This window comes from Dermochelys coriacea, chromosome 3, assembly GCF_009764565.3.
Source record: "Dermochelys coriacea isolate rDerCor1 chromosome 3, rDerCor1.pri.v4, whole genome shotgun sequence".
Classification (NCBI taxonomy): domain Eukaryota; kingdom Metazoa; phylum Chordata; order Testudines; family Dermochelyidae; genus Dermochelys; species Dermochelys coriacea.
The window spans coordinates 101,342,876-101,364,519 of record NC_050070.1 but is presented as its reverse complement, the minus strand read 5'-3'; the positions used below and the strand labels follow the sequence as shown (position 1 = coordinate 101,364,519).

The following is a 21,644-nucleotide window of genomic DNA, read 5'->3' as shown; positions in this document are numbered from 1 at the left end:
ATTTTGCATTGCTACCCTATTTGCCTTTAAAACCGATATTCATGCAATAGCATCATGTAGCCCAATTTTTAGAAGTGTTACATAACTGTCTGAAGCAAAACCAATAACTTGATTCAAAGTCCTTATTCACAAAACTATTTTCTATTACAAATAGAAAATCTAGTTAAAGGACATTCTAATGTTACACAAGATGTATGGATAATTCTGACTTCTGCACTCTTCATTTAAAAAAAAATCAGTCACCAGCAATTTTACCCTAGGCAAATCTCAGGGCTTCTGCTTCATCTTCACAAAAGAATTCTCATTTATTTTCAACATTGTAAATCACTCACTTCTGCATCTTATCCAACTGTGGCTTTACTCTCCCCTAGTGGTGGTTCTGTCTCTTCGGCCATTCCTTCAGTATCTTTTTTTTGACAGTTACTCCTGTTCTTCCTCTTTCCCACTGCAGCATTGCCACCCCCAAACACATAATATATGTTGGATTTTTTTTATTTGCCTCTGGTATGTGTCTCTTTAAGTCAGCATTTGGGTCATATTTTTGAGTTTTTCTCCACAATCACGAGTGCTAGAAAATTACTTTTTTAAAAAAACAAAGCTGAGAGTCTCATGTAATGACCTCTGTCCAGAAGTTGGGCTTCAAATTCCAAATCAAATATTGCAAGGCTCAAAATAAAATTGTGAGAGCTGGCAACTCTGTCTCTCTCAGGGACTATCCTGAGACGCTTTCTGTTCACCTCTTCTCTGTGAGAATCATCTGTTTTAATGGCTTCATATACCTTAACTACACTTATAAGTCAAATCTATGCATCACTACAGATTTGTCTCCATGCAGCCCTCCCACTCTGCCTCTTCAAGTTCTCCTTCTTGATGACTCACCATCAGCTCAAGCTTAACATGGCCCCAACAGAGCTCATTTTTCAACCCAAATCTTCTCAACTCTTCCCCTCTACCCACAAATCTTTCATTGTCAACAACAACCGTTCTTGCTATCATCCAGGTCCATTATCCCCATGTCACTTTTGATAGCCAATGGTGAGTCCTGAGAATGGATGTAGGACCAAATTTGGGAAATTAGATGTAGGCCAAAGTAGAGCTGTGGAGTAAAAACAAGGACCTTGGATCTGCTGCTGAAAATTCATGGAAGAGAATTTTTTGTTTTGGCCTTGAAGAAATAATTTCAATTTCTATAGTTCTTTCCTTCTACTGATCCCAGAGCACTTTACAAGCATCTATGAATTCAGCGTCACATCATCCCTGACTGTGGGAGGAGGCCAGAGAAGTAAAAAGCTGCTGAATGTGTCATGGGATCGGTGTATTATGATTTCAACATCTTAATTTACACCTGTTTTACATGCAGCTTTGGGGATTTCGATCCTTGATTCAAAACTGGCTCAAGGCCCAAATGATTCCGAGTCTCATCTCCAACAGACATTTATTCACTCTTCAAAGTCAGTGCATAGTTTGGTACAATTGGGCAATTTTTGCCCAGGCCTGAAAGAGCAGACACGTAATTGGTCAGGATTGAGATTAATTGGCATGACTGTATGTGAAAGCTTGTATGGCTCTTGTCCACATTATACCTATCTGCAGTCACTATGTTTGTTCCCTTACTTTCACAAGTATTTGCAATTATCAAATCCAATGAGCACTAACTTCCCCATAAGTAATAGTTGTTGTTTTTTAAAAAACTAGTAAGCAACATATTAAGTGTTTCATCCAGTTAAATAAAAATATGCTTACAGTATCTCAAAATGCTATTCACTGTCACTCTCTGAAATGATACCTTTTTCATCATTCAAGCAACTTTCATACTCTACTTTGATTTGACCTGTAATGTTTTAAAACAGCAGCTGTCTGACCCAGTAATTCTTTTTATGTATTCACCATTTACAATCCTCTTCTACAATTCTATGCTTTCCCAACAGACACCCACACCCTTGGTTTTACAGTTGGAGTCGGGTGGCAGTAGGGCCAACAGATACCTATTGGGCAGAATAAACTGTAAAAAAGGACATGGATCTTGTGAGATTTATTCTTATAAATGCAGCACATTTATACATACATTTACATTCATACATTTACATCTTTGCCAAATTAATATGGTATTCAGGATGGTGATAAGAGGGCTATTAGCTCCCTCAGTCCAGACAATAAGCCCCTGAGAAAGTGTTTAGATAAGTGTATGCAGCTCTAGCACTGAGATACTTTGGCTAAAATATAAATAAATGTAGCGCACACACAAATAAACAGTCCAGGCCAAATTCATACCTAGCATAAATGAACACAAGTCCATTAGATACAGTAAGTTGTGCTGGTTTACCCCAACAATTCTTTTGGTCCCAGATGTCCACAGCAATTGATTCTAATGCTGGAACAGATAATGGGACAAGGCAATAGGACAGCATGTTCAGCACTGACAGGAGCAAATCAAGACAATGTCTAGCTCCTATGAAAAATATCATAGGGAACCTCTTAACTTGAGATAGGGGGTGTTATGAAAGCAATCCCATTAGTGCTAAGAGAAGCCTAATTGTGAAAGCCTTCTTTATTTAACTGAGAAAATAAATAGAGTCCAATAACTTAGCTATAGTACTGCTTTATAAAGCTAAAGTATTCTGTTCAGAATACACGTTAAAGGCTGCATCTGTAGTAGGGTGCTTTGTGTAGGCTTTTTTGGGATATATATACTACCTCTTTCATAAGTCTCTCTTTAAATTTACTAGGCCAAATTTTGCACCTGTTGTATCCCCACTGACTTCAGCAGGCTGTAACAGATGTAATCAAGAATTTGACTCAGTTTTTCTTTTTAAATTTTCCAGAGTTTTCCATCCCATTACATGTATTTGAAAAAAATTTCATAAGAATTTACAGTTTATTTAATCTGTAAAATGATTATTCTCACTTATCAAAACAACTTTGAGGTATCTGAAGGGAAAAGCTCAGACTCACAGATGGAACCAGGGCTGGGGAATTTTGAGGAGAGACTGGATGAGGCAAGTGGTCAGTGGAAACATGTGACTCAAAGAACCAGGCAGAGAAAAAGACGGGCTAGTGAAGGAGAAACAGAGCTTAGGACCAGGTTTGCAGAGTTGGAAAATGAAGAAGGGGCTCAGCAGGTACTTGTTGAAGGTGGAAGGGTAAGGAAGAAGAGAAGAGAGGCTAGCCCTATAGAAAAAGGGGAAGAGTCAAGGGAGACTACACCAAATATGAGCCCCAGGAGGATACAGGATGGGTTGAAGAAGATTGTAAGGGAAAATAGGAATGGAAAGAACTTGCAGCCAGAGAGAACAGGGGAGACACTGGAGAATAGCACTGTCACCAGGAAAAGGCAGGTCTATGTGATCGGGGACTCTTTATTGAGAAGAATAGACAGGCCTGTAACTAGAGCTGATCCTGAGAATAAAAGGGTGTGCTGTCTTCCGGGTGCTAAGATACGGGATGTAGACCTGAGGTTGAAAAGGATCCTAAAGGGAGCGGGAAAGAATCCCCTAATTATCCTTCATGTGGGAACAAATGATACGGCTAGATTCTCGCTGGAAAGTATTAAGGAAGACTATGCTAGGCTGGGGAAGACGCTTAAGGAAATTGAGGCTCAGGTGATCTTTAGCGGGATCCTTCCTGTTCCTAGAGAAGGGCAACAAAGGTCTGACAAGATTATGACTGTCAACAGATGGCTTAGGCAGTGGTGCTATAAGGAGGGCTTTGGGATGTATGACCACTGGGAGGCATTCACGGACAGAGGTCAGTTCTCTCGGGATGGACTTCATCTCAGTAGGGAAGGAAATAGACTTCTAGGATCGAGGCTGGCACAACTGATAAAGAGAGCTTTAAACTAGGAATTGGGGGGAGATGGATGGGAGATGTCCAGAAAATCTCCACGCCAGATTTTAGCATTGAGAGGGAAGAAGATGAAGTAAGAATGGATACAGCCGTGGGTAGGAGAATGTATATAAGGAGTGAGGGCGGTGTGGATACTAGTCTAATAGGTTATACTGGATGTAGAATGACTGTGCCTAATAGGGTACAAAATGTGAGCGAGGCCAAACAGCAAAAATTAAGATGTTTGTACACCAATGCGAGGAGTCTAGGTAAGAAAATGGAGGAACTAGAGCTACTGGTGCAGGAAGTGAAACCAGATATTATAGGGATAACAGAAACATGGTGGAATAGTAGTCATGACTGGACTACAGATATTGAAGGGTATGTGCTCTTTAGGAAAGACAGAAACAAAGGTAAAGGGGGTGGAGTAGCATTGTATTTCAATGATGAGGTAGAATGTAAAGAAATAAGAAGCGATGCAATGGATAAGACAGAGTCTGTCTGGGCAAAAATTACATTGGGGAAGAAAACTAGTAAAGCCTCTCCTACGATAGTGCTTGGGGTGTGCTATAGACCTCCGGGATCTAATTTGGATATGGATAGAGCCCTTTTTAATGTCTTTAATAAAGTAAATACTAATGGAAACTGCGTGATCATGGGAGACTTTAACTTCCCAGATACAGACTGGAGGACCAGTGCTAGTAATAATAATAGAGCTCAGATTTTCCTAGATGCGATAGCTGATGGATTCCTTCATCAAGTAGTTGCTGAACCGACTAGAGGGGATGCCATTTTAGATTTAATTTTGGTGAGTAGCAAGGACCTCATAGAAGAAATGGTTGTAGGGGACAATCTTGGCTCAAGTGATCATGAGCTAATTCAGTTCAAACTAAATGGAAGGATTAACAAAAATAAATCTGCAACTAGGGGTTTTGATTTCAAAAGGGCTGACTTTCAAAAATTAAGGAAATTAGTTAGGGAAGTGGATTGGACTGAAGAACTTATGGATCTAAAGGTAGAGGAGGCCTGGGATTACTTTAAATCAAAACCGCAGAAGCTATCGGAAGCCTGTATCCCAAGAAAGGGGAAAAAATTCATAGGAAGGAGTTGTAGACCAAGCTGGATGAGCAAGCATCTTAGAGAGGTGATTAAGAAGAAGCAGAAAGCATACAGGGAGTGGAAGATGGGAGGGATCAGCAAGGAAAGCTATCTAATTGAGGTCAGAACATGTAGGGATCAAGTGAGACAGGCTAAAAGTCGAGTAGAGTTGGACCTTGCAAGGGAATTAAAACCAATAGTAAAAGGTTCTATAGCCATATAAATAAGAAGAAAACTAAGAAGGAAGAAGTGGGGCCGCTTAACACTGAAGATGGAGTGGAGGTTAAAGATAATCTAGGCATGGCCCAATATCTAAACAAATACTTTGCCTCAGTCTTTAATAAGGCTAAAGAGGATCTTAGGGATAATGGTAGCATGACAAATGGGAAGGAGGATATAGAGGTAGATATTACCATATCAGAGGTAGAAGCGAAACTGAAACAGCTTAATGGGACTAAATTGGGGGGCCCAGATAATCTTCATCCAAGAATATTAAAGGAATTGGCACCTGAAATTGCAAGCCCATTAGCAAGAATTTTTAATGAATCTGTAAACTCAGGAATAGTACCGAATGATTGGAGAATTGCTAATATAGTTCCTATTTTTAAGAAAGGAAAAAAAGTGATCCGGGTAACTACAGGCCAGTTAGTTTGACATCTGTAGTATGCAAGGTCCTGGAAAAAATTTTGAAGGAGAAATTAGTTAAGGACATTGAAGTCAATGGTAAATGGGACAAAATACAACATGGTTTTACAAAAGGTAGATCGTGCCAAACCAACCTAATCTCCTTTTTTGAAAAAGTAACAGATTTTTTAGATAAAGGAAATGCAGTGGATCTAATTTACCTAGATTTCAGTAAGGCATTTGATACTGTGCCACATGGGGAATTATTAGTTAAATTGGAGAAGATGGGGATCAATATGAACATCAAAAGGTGGATAAGGAATTGGTTAAAGGGGAGACTGCAACGGGTCCTACTGAAAGGCGAACTGTCAGGTTGGAGGGAGGTTACCAGTGGAGTTCCTCAGGGATCGGTTTTGGGACCAATCTTATTTAATCTTTTTATTACTGACCTTGGCACAAAAAGTGGGAGTGTGCTAATAAAGTTTGCAGATGATACAAAGCTGGGAGGTATTGCCAATTCGGAGAAGGATCGGGATATTATACAGGAGGATCTGGATGACCTTGTAAACTGGAGTAATAGTAATAGGATGAAATTTAATAGTGAGAAGTGTAAGGTTATGCATTTAGGGATTAATAACAAGAATTTTAGCTATAAGTTGGGGACGCATCAATTAGAAGTAACGGAAGAGGAGAAGGACCTTGGAGTATTGGTTGATCATAGGATGACTATGAGCTGCCAATGTGATATGGCTGTGAAAAAAGCTAATGCGGTTTTGGGATGCATCAGGAGAGGCATTTCCAGTAGGGATAAGGAGGTTTTAGTACCATTATACAAGGCACTGGTGAGACCTCACCTAGAATACTGTGTGCAGTTCTGGTCTCCCATGTTTAAAAAGGATGAATTCAAACTGGAGCAGGTACAGAGAAGGGCTACTAGGATGATCCGAGGAATGGAAAACTTGTCTTATGAAAGGAGACTTAAGGAGCTTGGCTTGTTTAGCCTAACTAAAAGAAGGTTGAGGGGAGATATGATTGCTCTCTATAAATATATCAGAGGGATAAATACAGGAGAGGGAGAGGAATTATTTCAGCTCAGCACCAATGTGGACACAAGAACAAATGGGTATAAACTGGCCACCAGGAAGTTTAGACTTGAAATCAGACGAAGGTTTTTAACCATCAGAGGAGTGAAGTTTTGGAATAGCCTTCCAAGGGAAGCAGTGGGGGCAAAAGATCTATCTGGCTTTAAGATTCTACTCGATAAGTTTATGGAGGAGATGGTGTGATGGGATAATGGGATTTTGGTAAGTAATTGATCTTTAAATATTCAGGGTAAATAGGCCAAATCCCCTGAGATGGGATATTAGATGGATGGGATCTGAATTACCCAGGAAAGAATTTTCTGTAGTATCTGGCTGGTGAATCTTACCCATATGCTCAGGGTTTAGCTGACTGCCATATTTGGGGTCGGGAAGGAATTTTCCTCCAGGGCAGATTGGAGAGGCCCTGGAGGTTTTTTGCCTTCCTCTGTAGCATGGGGCATGGTTGACTTGAGGGAGGCTTCTCTGCTCCTTGAAGTCTTTGAACCATGATTTAAGGACTTCAATAGCTCAGACATGGGTGAGGTTTTTCATAGGAGTGGGTGGGTGAGATTCTGTGGCCTACGCTGTGCAGGAGGTCGGACTAGATGATCAGAATGGTCCCTTCTGACCTTAGTATCTATGAATCTATGAACTTTTCTTTCAACCTCAGCAGAGCTCTACACATTTCCAATGCAAGCCTAGAACAGGGTACCATAGGGTCTTACAACATATATCTTGTAAAGGAGAAACACTGCTTCCTCCTCTGTGGTTGTGGAAGGCTCTCTGGTAATAGAATCAGAGTGGGTCTGCTACACAAATAAGGGCAGGATTTTGGGAGGCCACATACAGTTTGTGTAACCCTGTACAGACCCCAGCTTCACAGGGGCTCCCTGCATGAAGCCGGAGGAGGGGCATGGGCCAGAATGATCTGCCACTACATAGCTTCTCTGGTCCTTTCCCTGCAGAGCTGGGTCACTACAGCCATGGAGTTTACTGGAGCCTTAGACGATAATAGCCTTTGGCAAAGAGTGGAGAAGCAGACAAATTTTTCCCCCTGCTTCTCTCAGCAGAGTTCTTAAGCACTGAGCTCAGTTGCACAAGGTAGGTTCTGGGGAGAAGATTTGCCCTTAAGTATGGCAAGGAAACTTGTTCACTCAGAACCTACACAGTGAGCCAAATTAAGCTTTGTTATAGCAGTGCCACAGCACTCACCACAATGTGATGAGATGTAAGTGAGTACAGGATTTGGCCCAATGTGTAACAAACCTGGGATTACATCTTTTTTGCCAAGGGTTTAGCACTCATGCAGGCGAGAGCTGCGGCTGGATAGAACAAGGAAGCAGGTGGTTGTGCAAACTTTCCCACAAGTCCTTAGGAATGTGTCTTGTCTTTAACCAGCCAACACCCACAGCTGTTTCAGTCCACGGACTCTCCTGAGCACGGATTTCCAGGAGTGCTAAATTTTGCAGTGTCTTTATCATGTGGATTAGGCCGTTGGTTAATGACAAAGTCATTCAGAACTGGCCCACATTACATTTAAATCAAAATCTCTAGAGTGAAAAATATTTCACTGAGCTACCTATCCTCCTTTTAGTGATGCACATTTATTCACAGTATTCAAGTTAAGGAACTTCAGTTGAAGGAATCTTATAACCAAGTGGTAATTATTTTGTTTGTTTTTTTGGTTTTTTTCATTCTCAGTTTGGTGTGGAGTTGTAATTCAGTATTTACCACAAATCCCTATCTCTATCTAAAGTGTCCTGTGTTTCTATATAGAACCATTACACAGGTATGATGTCCACCTCAGTGTTTGCTGTACAGGGTAGTTTACTGGTAATACAAGGCCCTGTTTAATTTCCCCTACACAATTCTCTGAAGAGGCCACCACCATGGTGGAACACCAGAAGCATGAAAATGGATGTGAAAGCCATTTTCCTTATGCCACTTCCCTGCTGAGCTTTAAACCTCCTGTTTGATTGTGACATAGCTATGCTGAATACACTACCATATACAGCACTTCTGGTCAATCAGTGGGAGAAAGAACTGTGTGCAGTAGAGCAGACTCAGTGAAGTAATGGGCATGTGAATCAGTGCTAGCAGATAGCAGGAAGCATAAGAAGGTCCTTTCTTTTTCTTTCTCTCTTTGACAAAGCACAGTGACCTAAGGTAAAAGCTCATAGATGGAGTCCTCTCCTTCAGCTCCAACCAAATCTTCCACCTTCAACAAATGCTTTTACTGACTTCCCCTCTCCTTCTAAAATGTTTGAGTCCCTCACCTTGACCTTCAAAGATCTGTAAAACTCTGACTCTATCATCACCTTCTGCTGCTTCTCATCACCTCCAAAACTACCCTCTCATTCCTTAATCTTCTCCTCATCCTATCTAACTGCTCCCCTTGTCTCCTCCTCCCACTCCCAGGGCTTGTCTATATGGCAAGATAGCAGAGTGCCATGTGCTAACTTGCCATTTCAACAAGCCCTCACTTCTGCGGTCCCTCTGCTACTTTGTTCCTCTGTTACCACATGCTCTCTTCTCTTCAAGCCATCCTACACTATCCTTTGCCAGTCAAATCTCCTGAACGGTCACTTTGTATATGTCTGTTAGACTGCAAGCTGTTTGAGGCTGTATTTTGCTAAATGCTATTTCCATCATTATTCACAGCACTATATAATAAGCGTGGTGTCTGGAGGAAAAAGCCAGAAGAGGGATGGGAAGGGAGTGTGCTAGAGGAACCGGGGGGGGAGGGGGGGCAGAAGGGGGGGAGCACGGCTTGGAAGAATCCATTGCTTTTTTCTGTCTTAGTTAAGAACTTCTACTTGTTGCTTGGCTCCGCCTCTTTTGTAAGTTAGAGATGAGCTGGTTACTGGACATTGGAACTTGTTAGCTTATAGCTTTTTCAGATGAAGGAATAGTGTAGAGGATATAAAAAAAGTTTTGAAACAGATTTAAAGTCTGCCGTGCTGTTTGGTTTTTTTATACAGAATGTATAATATCATCCTTTCCCTCCTATATAAAATACAAAATATTTCAAAGCAGACACCTCACATTCTTGAGTAGTCAGTTTGAATGACATCTAAGTCTATTGCATTATTGGTGTAGAGTTTTGTTTTCTAACTGATGGAGGCTTTAGTTTTTATCCGTGCCTGGACAGCTTCCTGAGGAACAAGGAGTAGAAAATATAAATCAGATGCAGAAAATTGGATTCCCTGGTCCAGAGTTCATGAATTATGTGGACCTAGCTAAAACTAAATTCAGAAGCAAAGTGACAGAAAATTGGATTTTCTGACAGAAGGGAAATGTTTCACTGAGTAGCAAGTCAAAAGTAAATATTTCATTGTGTAACCAAGCTTAAGCAAAGCATCATATGCATCACAAATTTTAAAACCCCAGCATTCCAGACAAATTAGCTAATTTGATTCAGTGCACTGGAGGATGAGAAAATCAAATACACTTATTTCTGATTCAACTTATATTTACCAGGCTACAAACAGAAATGGAAATATGCCTGACTGTCATTCTAAACACACTGAGGAAGATTCTGCTTGCAGAGATGCAGTGCAACTATTCCATTGCTTGGTCATCTTAAAATTCCATATCTGAACGACATCATAAAGGACAAAAGAACCGGTGATTCCTTATATCCTCTTTCAACCTCTTTTTCGACAAAATCTTTCCTGGTACATATTGCTAATGAGGGTTACCTTAAATGTGTTAGCTTTCAATATCAAAATGCTCCCCATACTGTACATCTGATAGGTTTTTAAAATGTTGTTCTAAAGCACTGTTTATGATATTCATCTTGAGTTGATCTTCTAACAGAAATGAGCTGCCAGAATGATGAGAGAGAAAATCAGACACAAGGGTTTTTTTGGTTTTTACTTGTTACCAAAAAAAAAATCTAATCAACTTAGTGTAAATACATATTTATCAATTAGCCTCCACCTACCCCTACCCAGCCTCTGCAAGTGGTTCCTTTAATTAAAAAAACGAGAATTCTATCTGCTTTCCCTAGCTGTACACTCAATCTAAAATAGCAGCACACAACAGTCACAAGCATACAGTACTGCATAAAACAGTCACACTTACTGATTTTTCCCTCTTTTCTTGAGAAAGGAAAGCAGCAGAGCTGGCCCATGGCACCTACTGCTTTATTTTCTTCTTCGTCCTCTGTGTGTGTGCCCCAATCAGAAACTGTAGGTCAGTCTACAGTCTGTAAAGAAACTGCTTATTCTGCTCAGAGAGAGACAGGGGAGGAGAAAAGAGAGGGAGAGAAAAGGGAAGGGAGCTGGAAGCTATGGTGAACGAAAAGGCTCCACCTCCTTATCCTGCTGCCTCATGTAATTGCTTTAGGATTGACAGTGAAGGGTGGGGGAGAGAAGTTACTTTTGCCATATGCTCTTATAACTAGGATGCAACTTATCATAAACAAATGCATAAATGTCATCCTTTTCTTGCATCTGTCTTCAGAGACGTGAAAAAGGAATTGTTGCTATTTAAAATATAGGTATTGTGGCTACTTCAAACAAAAAAGAAAATTAACTAAACATAGCTGTACCCTCTCCTCTGCCTTCACTCCCCAAATATTGTGCTGAGAAAAGGCAGAAAAATAGTCAATTTAGAAATTAACTGACTTGGTGTTTTCTCCCCCTAGAAACAGAAATGAGGGTCATAGGAGTTAAAGATGGAAAAAATCCTATTAAATCATAGTTCTCAACCTTAGGGCAGAGAAAGAGTCCCTAGAAAAAGGCAGCATCTAATATTATTCACTGCATGTAAATCAGGGGGAATTTGACACTGACTTCAATGGAATCAGGATCGGGCTTTCTGCTATATCCAAAAAGTGAGATTTAACATACATTTTGCATATGGTATACATTAAATGGTATATAGATTTTAAAACAGTAAGTCCATTTTAGACTTTAATGCATGCTAATATTTACAAAAAAGAGTGAGTGGAGACTACGTAGGTGATATTATTCTTTGGTTTGTCTATTTTTTTTCTGATGAGAAAACACCCTTTTAAACACGCCCCTCTTGGTTCCATCATTTGAAATATCCCAGCATTCATAAATATTGTGGAATTAAAATAAGAATTATCTTAATTATTGGAACACATAACAATGCTACCAATTCTTAAAGATCCCTGAAGTGTGATGGGAAAGGGGTGTGGGTTATCTAATCTCTAGTACCATTTTGACTGCAGTCAGTCTGTTTCTGAATGGTAACATTTTCTTCAGTCAGAAAAAGGTTCTACTCTGATGCAAGCAGACAAATTCTTCCCAATGTAGGACCTGATTTTGCACACTGCCTGAGGTCTAACTCCTGTCAAATAAGAGATATCCAGCTCCTACTGCATATAAGAGAGAGCCTGAAACCAGCGGGACATGTGCCTAAGTAAGGAATGCATTAACACATGGGACGGATTTAGTGTACAGTTGTTTTTCTTACCATACCAGTTAAGTAACTTATAAGAATTAACTGACGTTTTAAAATGATGGATTTTAAAAAGAAAACTCAGCTATTGCCATATGGCATTTTGTAAATGTAACAAATAAGCACTTTCTAGATAACAGCAATTTGATCAGTGATAGAAATTCTCAGCACAGATTATTTTTAGGGATCCATATCAGGCTACTATTTGATTAATGAAATTAAGTTTGTTTTCCCTGTTTTAAGAAACACATAAATACCATAAAACAAAAGCCTAATATAAATGAAAAATCTGCAGCAAAGCCATGTAGCCCAAACTAGGGATTCATATGAATATTTTGTATTCCCTATAGAAAGAGTTAACTTATTTGTGCAGAACAAGTGTATTAATATATATAATATATGAAAAGTGAATTGTCTTTGAGTTGAGTACAATTCCAAGACCAAGAAGTATTAGTCAGCTTTTCAGTTTAACTATTTTTATAATTTTGCATATTTATTACTCTGCCAATAAATTAATAGTCACTGTTCCTATATTAATTCCTTTCTTCCAGTATCAGCAACAAAAGAAAGCAGAGAGATCCATGAGGTTTTAAAATACTCATAGCAGGTATTAAGTTGTTAATAGAAATTCATCTCAGTTTGGGAGTTAAAAATGTCATCTTTAAGCAGATGCTGTCAGCCTAATCAGAAGAAAAGGAAAAGCACATGATCCATATTCTACAGCAGGAGTGAATTAAACATGAATACTAATTCACAATTACAGGGCAAAAGTGAAACCAGTCATCAAAGCAAGAGAGACACTAAAGTTAAGTATACCAGTCTCATTCATCCTATACAGGACCCAAAAAGACCACATGCAATATTTTATGCACAAAGGAAAATAAATATTCCTAATCAAGAAAACTGACTAAGAAAAGAGTAATGCTGAAATAACACAGACAATGGAAATATATTTTTCAGTTGTGTTCTGCAACCGATTGAAAAACAGTGGGCCAAATATACTCCGGTACATGGATACAATTGATGGGATGCATCTATGTAAGTGTATAACTGAATACAAAATTGGGCCCAATGTCTCAATTCTTCAGGAAGCCAGATGTAGCTCCATATTAAGCAGGAAAGAAGTCTGGTTAAACAAAGCAATACCATACAGCCAAGTGTCCTGTTAGGACAAGCCATGTAACCCCAGTTCTGTTTACCCTTCCCTTTCTGAACATTCTTGACAACTTGTATATATCAGGTCCCAATAGCCACTTAAATAAACTCTGAGCAAGCACTGTCAATGATAATTTGTTAATATCCAGTGATGTTTTAGTCCCTGAGCCAGCAAAGCAATTAAACATATGTTTAATTTTAAGCATGAGACTAGACCCATTGACTAAAATGGGAATACTCACTTGTCTAAAATTAAGTACATGCTTAATTGCTTTACTGGATTGAGACTTTAGTTTACTTTGCTTTGACATTTCTTGAAATTTGGTTTGAAAAAATGCAAAGGCATTTCTGACCTTAATATCTATGAATCTATGATAGAAGTCATAGCAAATAGGCAAGGCTTTCACCAGTTAGTCTATTTATATAATATTAACAGCATAACTACAATAATTCTTGCCATATAAGGTTAAATGATTATCAAAGAATGATTTATATTAATGATCCCTGAGGCATACTAGCAAGTATCTTGGGGAGAGTTTTCCAAAAATAGGGATCGTTCATGAAGACCAAGTGGGTGTATCACAAGATCAATTTCCTTCAATTGGAGTGTCAGAATTTGGGGAAGAGGTAGATACTGGTTGTCACTGATCTGTCACCTTCTGTGTAAGAACACTAAGAACAAAAGCTATCGCCAGTTCAGTACAAAAGTAGTAGTACTAGGCTCCATCAAGCAGAAATCTCAGTTTTGAGTCTTGGAGTATCTCTCTTTTCATGAGCTGAAAGAGACTAAAAGATCATTAAAAGGACTCAGTTTCTAAGTAGAAAGAAGCTTCTGCTGTTCCAGAATACTGTCTAGTTGATCCAAAGAGCTTAAGTTCTTCTTGAGGATACTGGTGGTGTTAGTTACATAAAAGGGTGGGGAAGATGTAGGAAATCTGCTTTTTATGGGAAGTAAAAGAATTTCAGCCCCCAGGATCTAATAAAAAAGAACGAGGAGTCCTTGTGGCACCTTCGAGACCAATTGGGTTCTAGCCCATGAAAACTTATGACCAAATAAATTTGTTAGTCTCTAAGGTGCCACAAGGACTCCTCACTGTTTTTGCTGATACAGACTAACAAGGCTACCACTCTGAAACCTGTCACAATCTAAGATCTCCAAGCCCATAAGGAAGGTTAGCATCAAATGGAACACCTACTTGGATGTTTAGGATGTTGCCAAGAATTCTTAATTTTTTTTAAATGAAGAAATGTGGGAAATCTTTGGAAATCATCCACCTGACAACCATGAAATACACAGGCTGTGGTGGGCTTTTTGTGGTTGTTTGTATGTTCTTTACACTTGGTCTAGAGTAGTAGAATAATACACCCTGTGATTAAACCTGCAAGAACTAATGACTGAATTCTTTCACTCTATGCTCCCCCATTATTCAAAAACACATTGAAATGAACGCTCTTGGAAATACTACAAAACTGAATTCTTTTGGTGAAAAGATGCAGTACAAAAATGTACAAATTAAAAGGTTTCATTTTCTTATTCTATTCTAAGAAAATTCATATAAAGGTTCACTGTAAGGAAAAATACAATTCACTTAACTCAGCAATACAAATCTATACAGTATTTTAACTGTACCCTTTTTAAAAGAGAACCTGATTCTTGCCACGTTAAATTATGTATGTACAGTAAACCCTCATCACAGATATTTATATTACAAAGCTGCCTTCTAGAGAAGTATTCTTGCCTTTATCCAATATAGGCCACTTTTTCTTAGTCTTCCATTCACTATACCGTACTGCCCCAGCAATATTTTGCATAACCTGCGAAGGCCACATGCTTCTTTTGTTCACTTTGAGCCCAATCCACCAACCAGTGAAGTCCATGGAAAAACCTCCGTTGGCTTCAATAGGTGGGTGGACTGGATATTTTGATTGTAATGTCAAAGCCTCACTAATAAGCAATTAATATTTGCTTGTTGTTTTCTACATAATGCAATTAAGTGCTCAGTTCATGGGTATTGCTATGAAAAAAACCAAAATGCTAAGGAACACGGATGGGGTTGGTGGAGAAGGAAAAACCCTAAATCAGAAAATAATTAGGAATTGCAAAGGGGAGATTTTAGTTTTTTTTTCCCACAGTGACTAAAATATCTTTTTAACAAATTAATTAAAGGCCATATTTGAAATACAGTAAGATGTAATTCAGCACAATACTAATAGTTCTATTTTTTCCTTCTAAAAATATTCAGATTACCAACATAAATTTGTGATTCAGCCCATTAGTTGCAGAAGCCTCCCAATGTGTATTTGAGAACTATGTGAAAATTGTATTATAGTATCAGTCCATATGGCTATATAGCAAAATACATCTGGAGCACTACCCATATCTTGTAGCAGCACAGTGAACTACAAGGCCCTTTATCAACAGAGGATTTGACATGAGTCAACTTGCTGAAAAAGTGACAAATTAACAACAAAAGAAATGTTGTTTAAGGATGGACAAAATGTCTAACGTCCAACCCATTCAAACATAGGGTTCAAAATTCAGACTCCCACTCAAACTTGATAGGCCCATGAGTATCACTATTTGTCTCTTGTCCATAGCCACGAGGAGGTCATTCATCATCACCACCAAGACCATCTCTACACAATGTCTCAGTCTGAATCCTGTTTGTGAGGGGTCTAGGTGACTGTCAGTTGAAGAAAAGTGTGGTCATAGGTTGGTTCCAACTAAATTCTCAATTATTTTACCAAGGAATTAGAGGTGGGAGATTGCTAGTAAGGTCTCATAATCGATTACTGAGAATTAACCTGACTGATATCCATTTTGGGAGGACTTAATTAGGGAGGGTTTCCTCTTTCTTTGTGTAAACAACTTAGAGAGTGCAAAGTAAAATTCTGGGGTTTGATTTACAAATATTTTAAAAATAAACTGAAGAATGTGTTGGAATCTTGCTCATTTACCTTCTTTTTTTTAAAAAAACCCTCAATCATTATGATGCTTTTATATAAGCTTTAAAAGATCAAAGAAAATCCTTTCCCTCCCCCCCCCATTTATTTTATATATTGAAATGATAAATGAAGGTTACTTACCTGCAACTAGAAAAGGAGTACTTTTGGCACCTTAGAGTTCCTCAGGGTGGCTCTGCATATTCACATTTAAGGGTACTGCGCCACCTTGTGCTGTTTTACAGTAAAATCCCTTTTAGTAGCATCAACTGGAACACTGCACCTCCCCATCCCCAGTCTCAGGACTCACTGAGGGCAAGGCTATAAAGGGGCAGAGCTCCCTCACCACCTCAGTTCCTTCCACCCTAAAGTCAGAGACACAACACAATAAGGACTCTGACAGAGAGCGGAAGGCAGGTGGGAAGCACCGAAGTCCAGATTACAGACTTGCAAATTTAATCCACTGGTAACCACCTCAGACAGGTGAGGAAAGCAGCTCCAGTAGAATATGACTGAATCACATCAATGTACAGAAACTTTTGCCAGTGTGTAACATTCAGCACTATGTTGTTTAATCCACCAAGAGAGACAGTCTATGAAGAGACCATATACTCCATGTGGTTCTTGGCATAAAATACAATCTAGGTGATGTACAAAAACTTTTAATTCTTTCCAGGTAATAGGAGAGGGTCATTCTAACATCTAAACTGTGTAGTAACGATTCTCCCCATTGAAGTTTTAGGGGTTCCCCAGGTTTTCCTAACCTGGCAAATTAATGTTCTGATTAACATGGAAATCAAATACCACTTTAGGTAAAAATCTGGTATCAGGTCTGAGGACCACCTTGTCCTTATGAAAAGAAGTGAAAGGTGGATGAGCCATAAGGCATTCAATTTACTCACTCTCCTAGCTGAGGTGATGGCAACAATAAAAGCTGTTTTGAGAGATAAATGATAGAACACTCAGCCAAGATTCGAAAAGGTGATTCTACCAGCATTGCCAATACCAAACAGATTTCAAGAAGGGACAGGATTTCTGACAGGGTGAAACACATTTGATAAACCTTGCATAAATCCTTAACTGAACAATGAGCAGTAATCCACCATAAACTGGAGTATGATACATGGAGATGACTGTCAAGTGAACTTTTAATGATGAGTTAGATAACCCTGTACATTAAGTATTCCAGAATGCAAGGAATACAAACAGATACATGGCAATCAGATTTTCTCTTCCTCAAAGTCTGGAATCTGGTCCACTTTAAATGATAACAGCACCTAGTAGCCTATTTTCTAGAGTTAATTAGTACCACTACATACGAAGAGTATGACTGCTCAAGTGCCAACAGAGTCAAAGACAGATTGTCCATGCTGTCAAGTGACAAGACAGTAGGTCTGCATGTAAGATCTTTCCCTCCTGTTGAGACAGGAGACCTGGAGACAGTGGAAAATGCATCAAGACTCCGCTGGACAGCTGAAGAAAATTGGTTAGCCACTGTTGTGGCAAAGCCAGAGCAATGAGAATCATCCTTGCCGTGTTCTGACATATTTTTCTACCTTCTGGATCAGGGGAAAGACATACATCAGCTCTGTCCCCCAGTGCAGAAGGAAAGCATCGGACAGAGATTGACTGTCCCTGGCCGCTCTGGAACAGAATAGGAAACACTTTTTGTTGGACTTCATTGCAAACAGGTCCACATCAGTTCAATCCCATCTGGAGAATATGGCCCAGACCCAACAGATCCTCTCAGGACCATTCATGCATCTGAAAACTTTCTCTGCTGAGCCAATCTGCAACTACATTGCTTTCCGCTGCCAGATTCAGGGCCCTAGGATAAATGTCATGAAGGATACACCAATGCTATAGACTTACAGCCCCTGCACAGGAGAGCAGAGTGAGCACACCCCTGCCTGTTGATATAATACATCACTGATGTATTCTCCACCACCACCTGTACAACCCTTCCCTCCAGATGAGGGAAGAACAACCTTAGAGCTAGAAGAACAGCTCTTCACGCCAATCCATGTATGTGCTGCAGGGTGCTCTCCTAAGATGACCAGTGCCCTCGAACTGTCAAATGATTTAGATGCACTTCCCCTTCCCCCCTCCACCCGTTATTGGATGCACCTGGAAGTTTGAACTCTTGAAGGCATTTGCTCTGACTGACACCCATTCTAGACAGACTATAATGTTCTGAGGCATGGTGAGCAACATGCCTCTGAAAGTTGGCCAAACTTAGTCTGTTGACCTGAGACATGCAATGCTGCTTAAGTCTGTTTCTCAAACGTTCAGAGTCACAAAAATAGTGGCTGCCATAAGTCCCATGAGACCCAAAAGAGATTCCATCCTCTGAGTGGGATGCTGCCAGATATTTAATATATACTATCTTATTTTGAAAAGCTTGTCCTCTGGGAGAAAAGCTTTCCATTGCACAGAGTCCAGGATGAAGCCTGTGTAAGGGATCCTCTGAGTAGGACAGATAATTGACTTTCAGTGGTTGAGAAGAAGCTCAAGATCTAAAGAGACTGGTTGTGTAGGCAATATTTCTTAACAGATCCTTGCCCACAGCAGCCTCATTAGCCAGTTTTCCAAATAGGAATGAACAAAAATATCCTGATTCCTAGGGTGAGCCACTACCATGGAAAGGCACTCTGTAAAAATTCTGGGCACCATGGAGAGGCCAAATGGAAGCACCTTGTACTGGAAATGTCCAACCACCATAAATCGAAGGTACTTGCAATGAATGTGATGAACTGAAATATGAAAATAGGCATCCTTTAGATCAAGAGATGCAAAACAATCCATGACCAATCGCGAAGGGAGTATGGAGGCCATAGTCAACATTCTAAACAGAAGCCTTTGAATGTATGGCACAGACGTTTTCTACAATCTCTAGAACCCATTGGTCTGATGTAACTTGCCTCCATTCATTGATGTGGTGTGCTAGCCTGTCTCCCAAGAAATGGTAGATTGGTCCTGATTGGCTGGATCTTGACTTCCAATCCTCTAGTCACAAAAAGAAAAGGAGTACTTGTGGCACCTTAGAGACTAACAAATTTATTAGAGTATAAGCTTTCGTGAGCTCCAGCTCACTTCATCGGATGCATTTGGTGGATTTCCTCCAAATCTCTCCAACGCATCATCAAGGATCTACAATCTATCCTGAAGGACGACCCATCACTCTCACAGATCTTGGGAGACAGGCCAGTCCTTGCTTACAGACAGCCTCCCAACCTGAAGCAAATACTCACCAGCAACCACACACCACACAACAGAACCACTAACCCAGGAACCTATCCTTGCAACAAAGCCCGTTGCCAACTCTGTCCACATATCTATTCAGGGGACACCATCATAGGGCTTAATCACATCAACCACAATATCAGAGGCTCATTCACCTGCACATCTACTAATGTGATATATGCCATCATGTGCCATAAATGCCCCTCTGCCATGTACCTTGGTCAAACTGGACAGTCTTTACGTAAAAGAATAAATGGATACAAATCAGATGTCAAGAATTATAACATTCAAAAACCAGTTGGAGAACACTTCAATCTCTCTGGTCACTCGATTACAGACCTAAAAGTGGCAATACTTCAACAAAAAAACTTCAAAACCAGACTCCAACGAGAGACTGCTGAATTGGAATTAATTTGCAAACTGGATACAATGAACTTAGGCTTGAATAGAGACTGGGAGTGGATGGGTCATTACACAAAGTAAAACTATTTCCCCATGTTTATCCCCCACCCCACCACCCCCCACTGTTCCTCAGACATTCTTGTCAACTGCTGGAAATGGTCTACCTTGATTATCACTACAAAAAGCCCCCTCCCCCCCCGTGCCACTCTCCTGCTGGTAAAAGCTCACCTTCAGTGATCACTCTCTTTACAGTGTGTATGGTAACACCCATTGTTTCATGCTCTCTGTGTATATAAATCTCCCCACTGTATTTTCCACTGAATGCATCCGATGAAGTGAGCTGTAGCTCACAAAAGCTTATGCTCAAATAAATTTGTTAGTCTCTAAGGTGCCATAAGTACTGCTTTTCTTTTTAGGATTATTTTAGTAATCTTCTGTTGCCTGTAATGGGTTATGTTTAAGTCATCTTCAGAAGATGCTTTTTCTGCATTTTTTGAAGTTATTAAAATGAGGTTTCTCCCCTTTTGCCTAGATGACAATGTTGATGTTTTTCTTTCCGCACTGTTTTCACTTTGGTTTATGTTAAATATGCCTTTTAGAAATGGGACAACATGGCCCTCAGGAGAGAGAAATTAGAGGTTTTTTCTGCGTTATTACTTCCATCCCCTTATCCCACACAAAAGGATGCCAGTTTTTCTAAATTGAAAACAAAATGTGACATAATAAGTAGGACACACAAACTTGATCTATCCAATATACATAACTATGGTATAAACCACATAACATCAACATCACAAATCAACACTGGGCACAGCTGACTGTTGTTCAGAGGCAATAAAGCAATATTCTCTCTAATAAAGAAAAAATAACCATAAGAAAAGTTTCCACTGAAACAAACTAGACTGACAAGTTAAAAAAAATCAATAGTTATGATAGCGTCAATTATGATCTTCTGCTTTCCATGGCCAGCCATCTATTCTTCCACTCCCAAGGTCAAGGCAATACTTGGGAAGTGGATCACAATTTAGTGCAAACTAAAATCTCTTACCACTGCCACTGACCCACCACCCTATCCCACTTCCCAGTAGCCATACTATTCGGGGGCTGCTCTTTTGTCATTGTTGCCTCATTGTGTCACTTACAAAGAAGTATGCTGTGTTAGAATTCTTCCATTGGGATTTGGAACTAGTGTATAAACAAGCTTATCTCCTGTCCCTGTGCATAGTATATCTAATTTCCCATAGGTTTCAGAGTAGCAGCCGTGTTAGTCTGTATTCGCAAAAAGAAAAGGAGTACTTGTGGCACCTTAGAGACTAACAAATTTATTAGAGCTGTAACTCACGAAAGCTTATGCTCTAATAAATTTGTTAGTCTCTAAGGTGCCACAAGTACTCCTTTTCTAATTTCCCATAGTAGACACAGCATTGCACACATCGGGTCTGACCCCGGCTCCCAGCTCCATCCCCTTTTCAGTGTGCCTCAATTTTGGAAATCATTACCACCACTTGGTCCACTACAACCCAGATTTTGGTAACCTTCCTAGCATGATAAATATCCTGTCTTTTCCCCTCCTTTTTTAAAAACTGCTGAGGAAGTATAGGTTGAGATGAATGTATTTATGGGCTGTGCTTTGTCTGTTTTTCATTTCTGGGATAAGGGCTCAGAGCATTGGAGGGGAACCTATGTGTGTATTTTCAAAATTTGGAGAAATAAAATAAAAAATAGAAAATTATTGTTGGATAGAGAGCTACTCAAAGAGTGTCTGAGCTTTGGCAATTACTACATTCTGGAGGTTATTTTTGGCTGCCAAGTGATGAAAACTGAAAGACACAATTTTGGAGC

At 39.7% G+C, this 21,644-nt stretch overlaps 1 protein-coding gene across 8 annotated transcripts in view; it reads right to left on the bottom strand.

Moving 5' to 3' along the window:
• The window catches only part of AKAP7 (A-kinase anchoring protein 7), a 148,438-nt gene that overhangs the window by 23,202 nt on the left and 103,592 nt on the right, over positions 1-21,644 (bottom strand). The window contains exon 8 of one of the 8 annotated variants that reach the window (XM_043510974.1): positions 12,473-12,739. The exons of the other annotated variants lie outside the window; for them this stretch is intronic. Within the exon in view, the coding sequence (XP_043366909.1) occupies positions 12,735-12,739 (5 nt within the window). The 3' untranslated portion in view covers positions 12,473-12,734. Of the gene's footprint in view, positions 1-12,472; positions 12,740-21,644 lie in introns of those variants that run through there. 8 annotated transcript variants of the gene reach the window in all.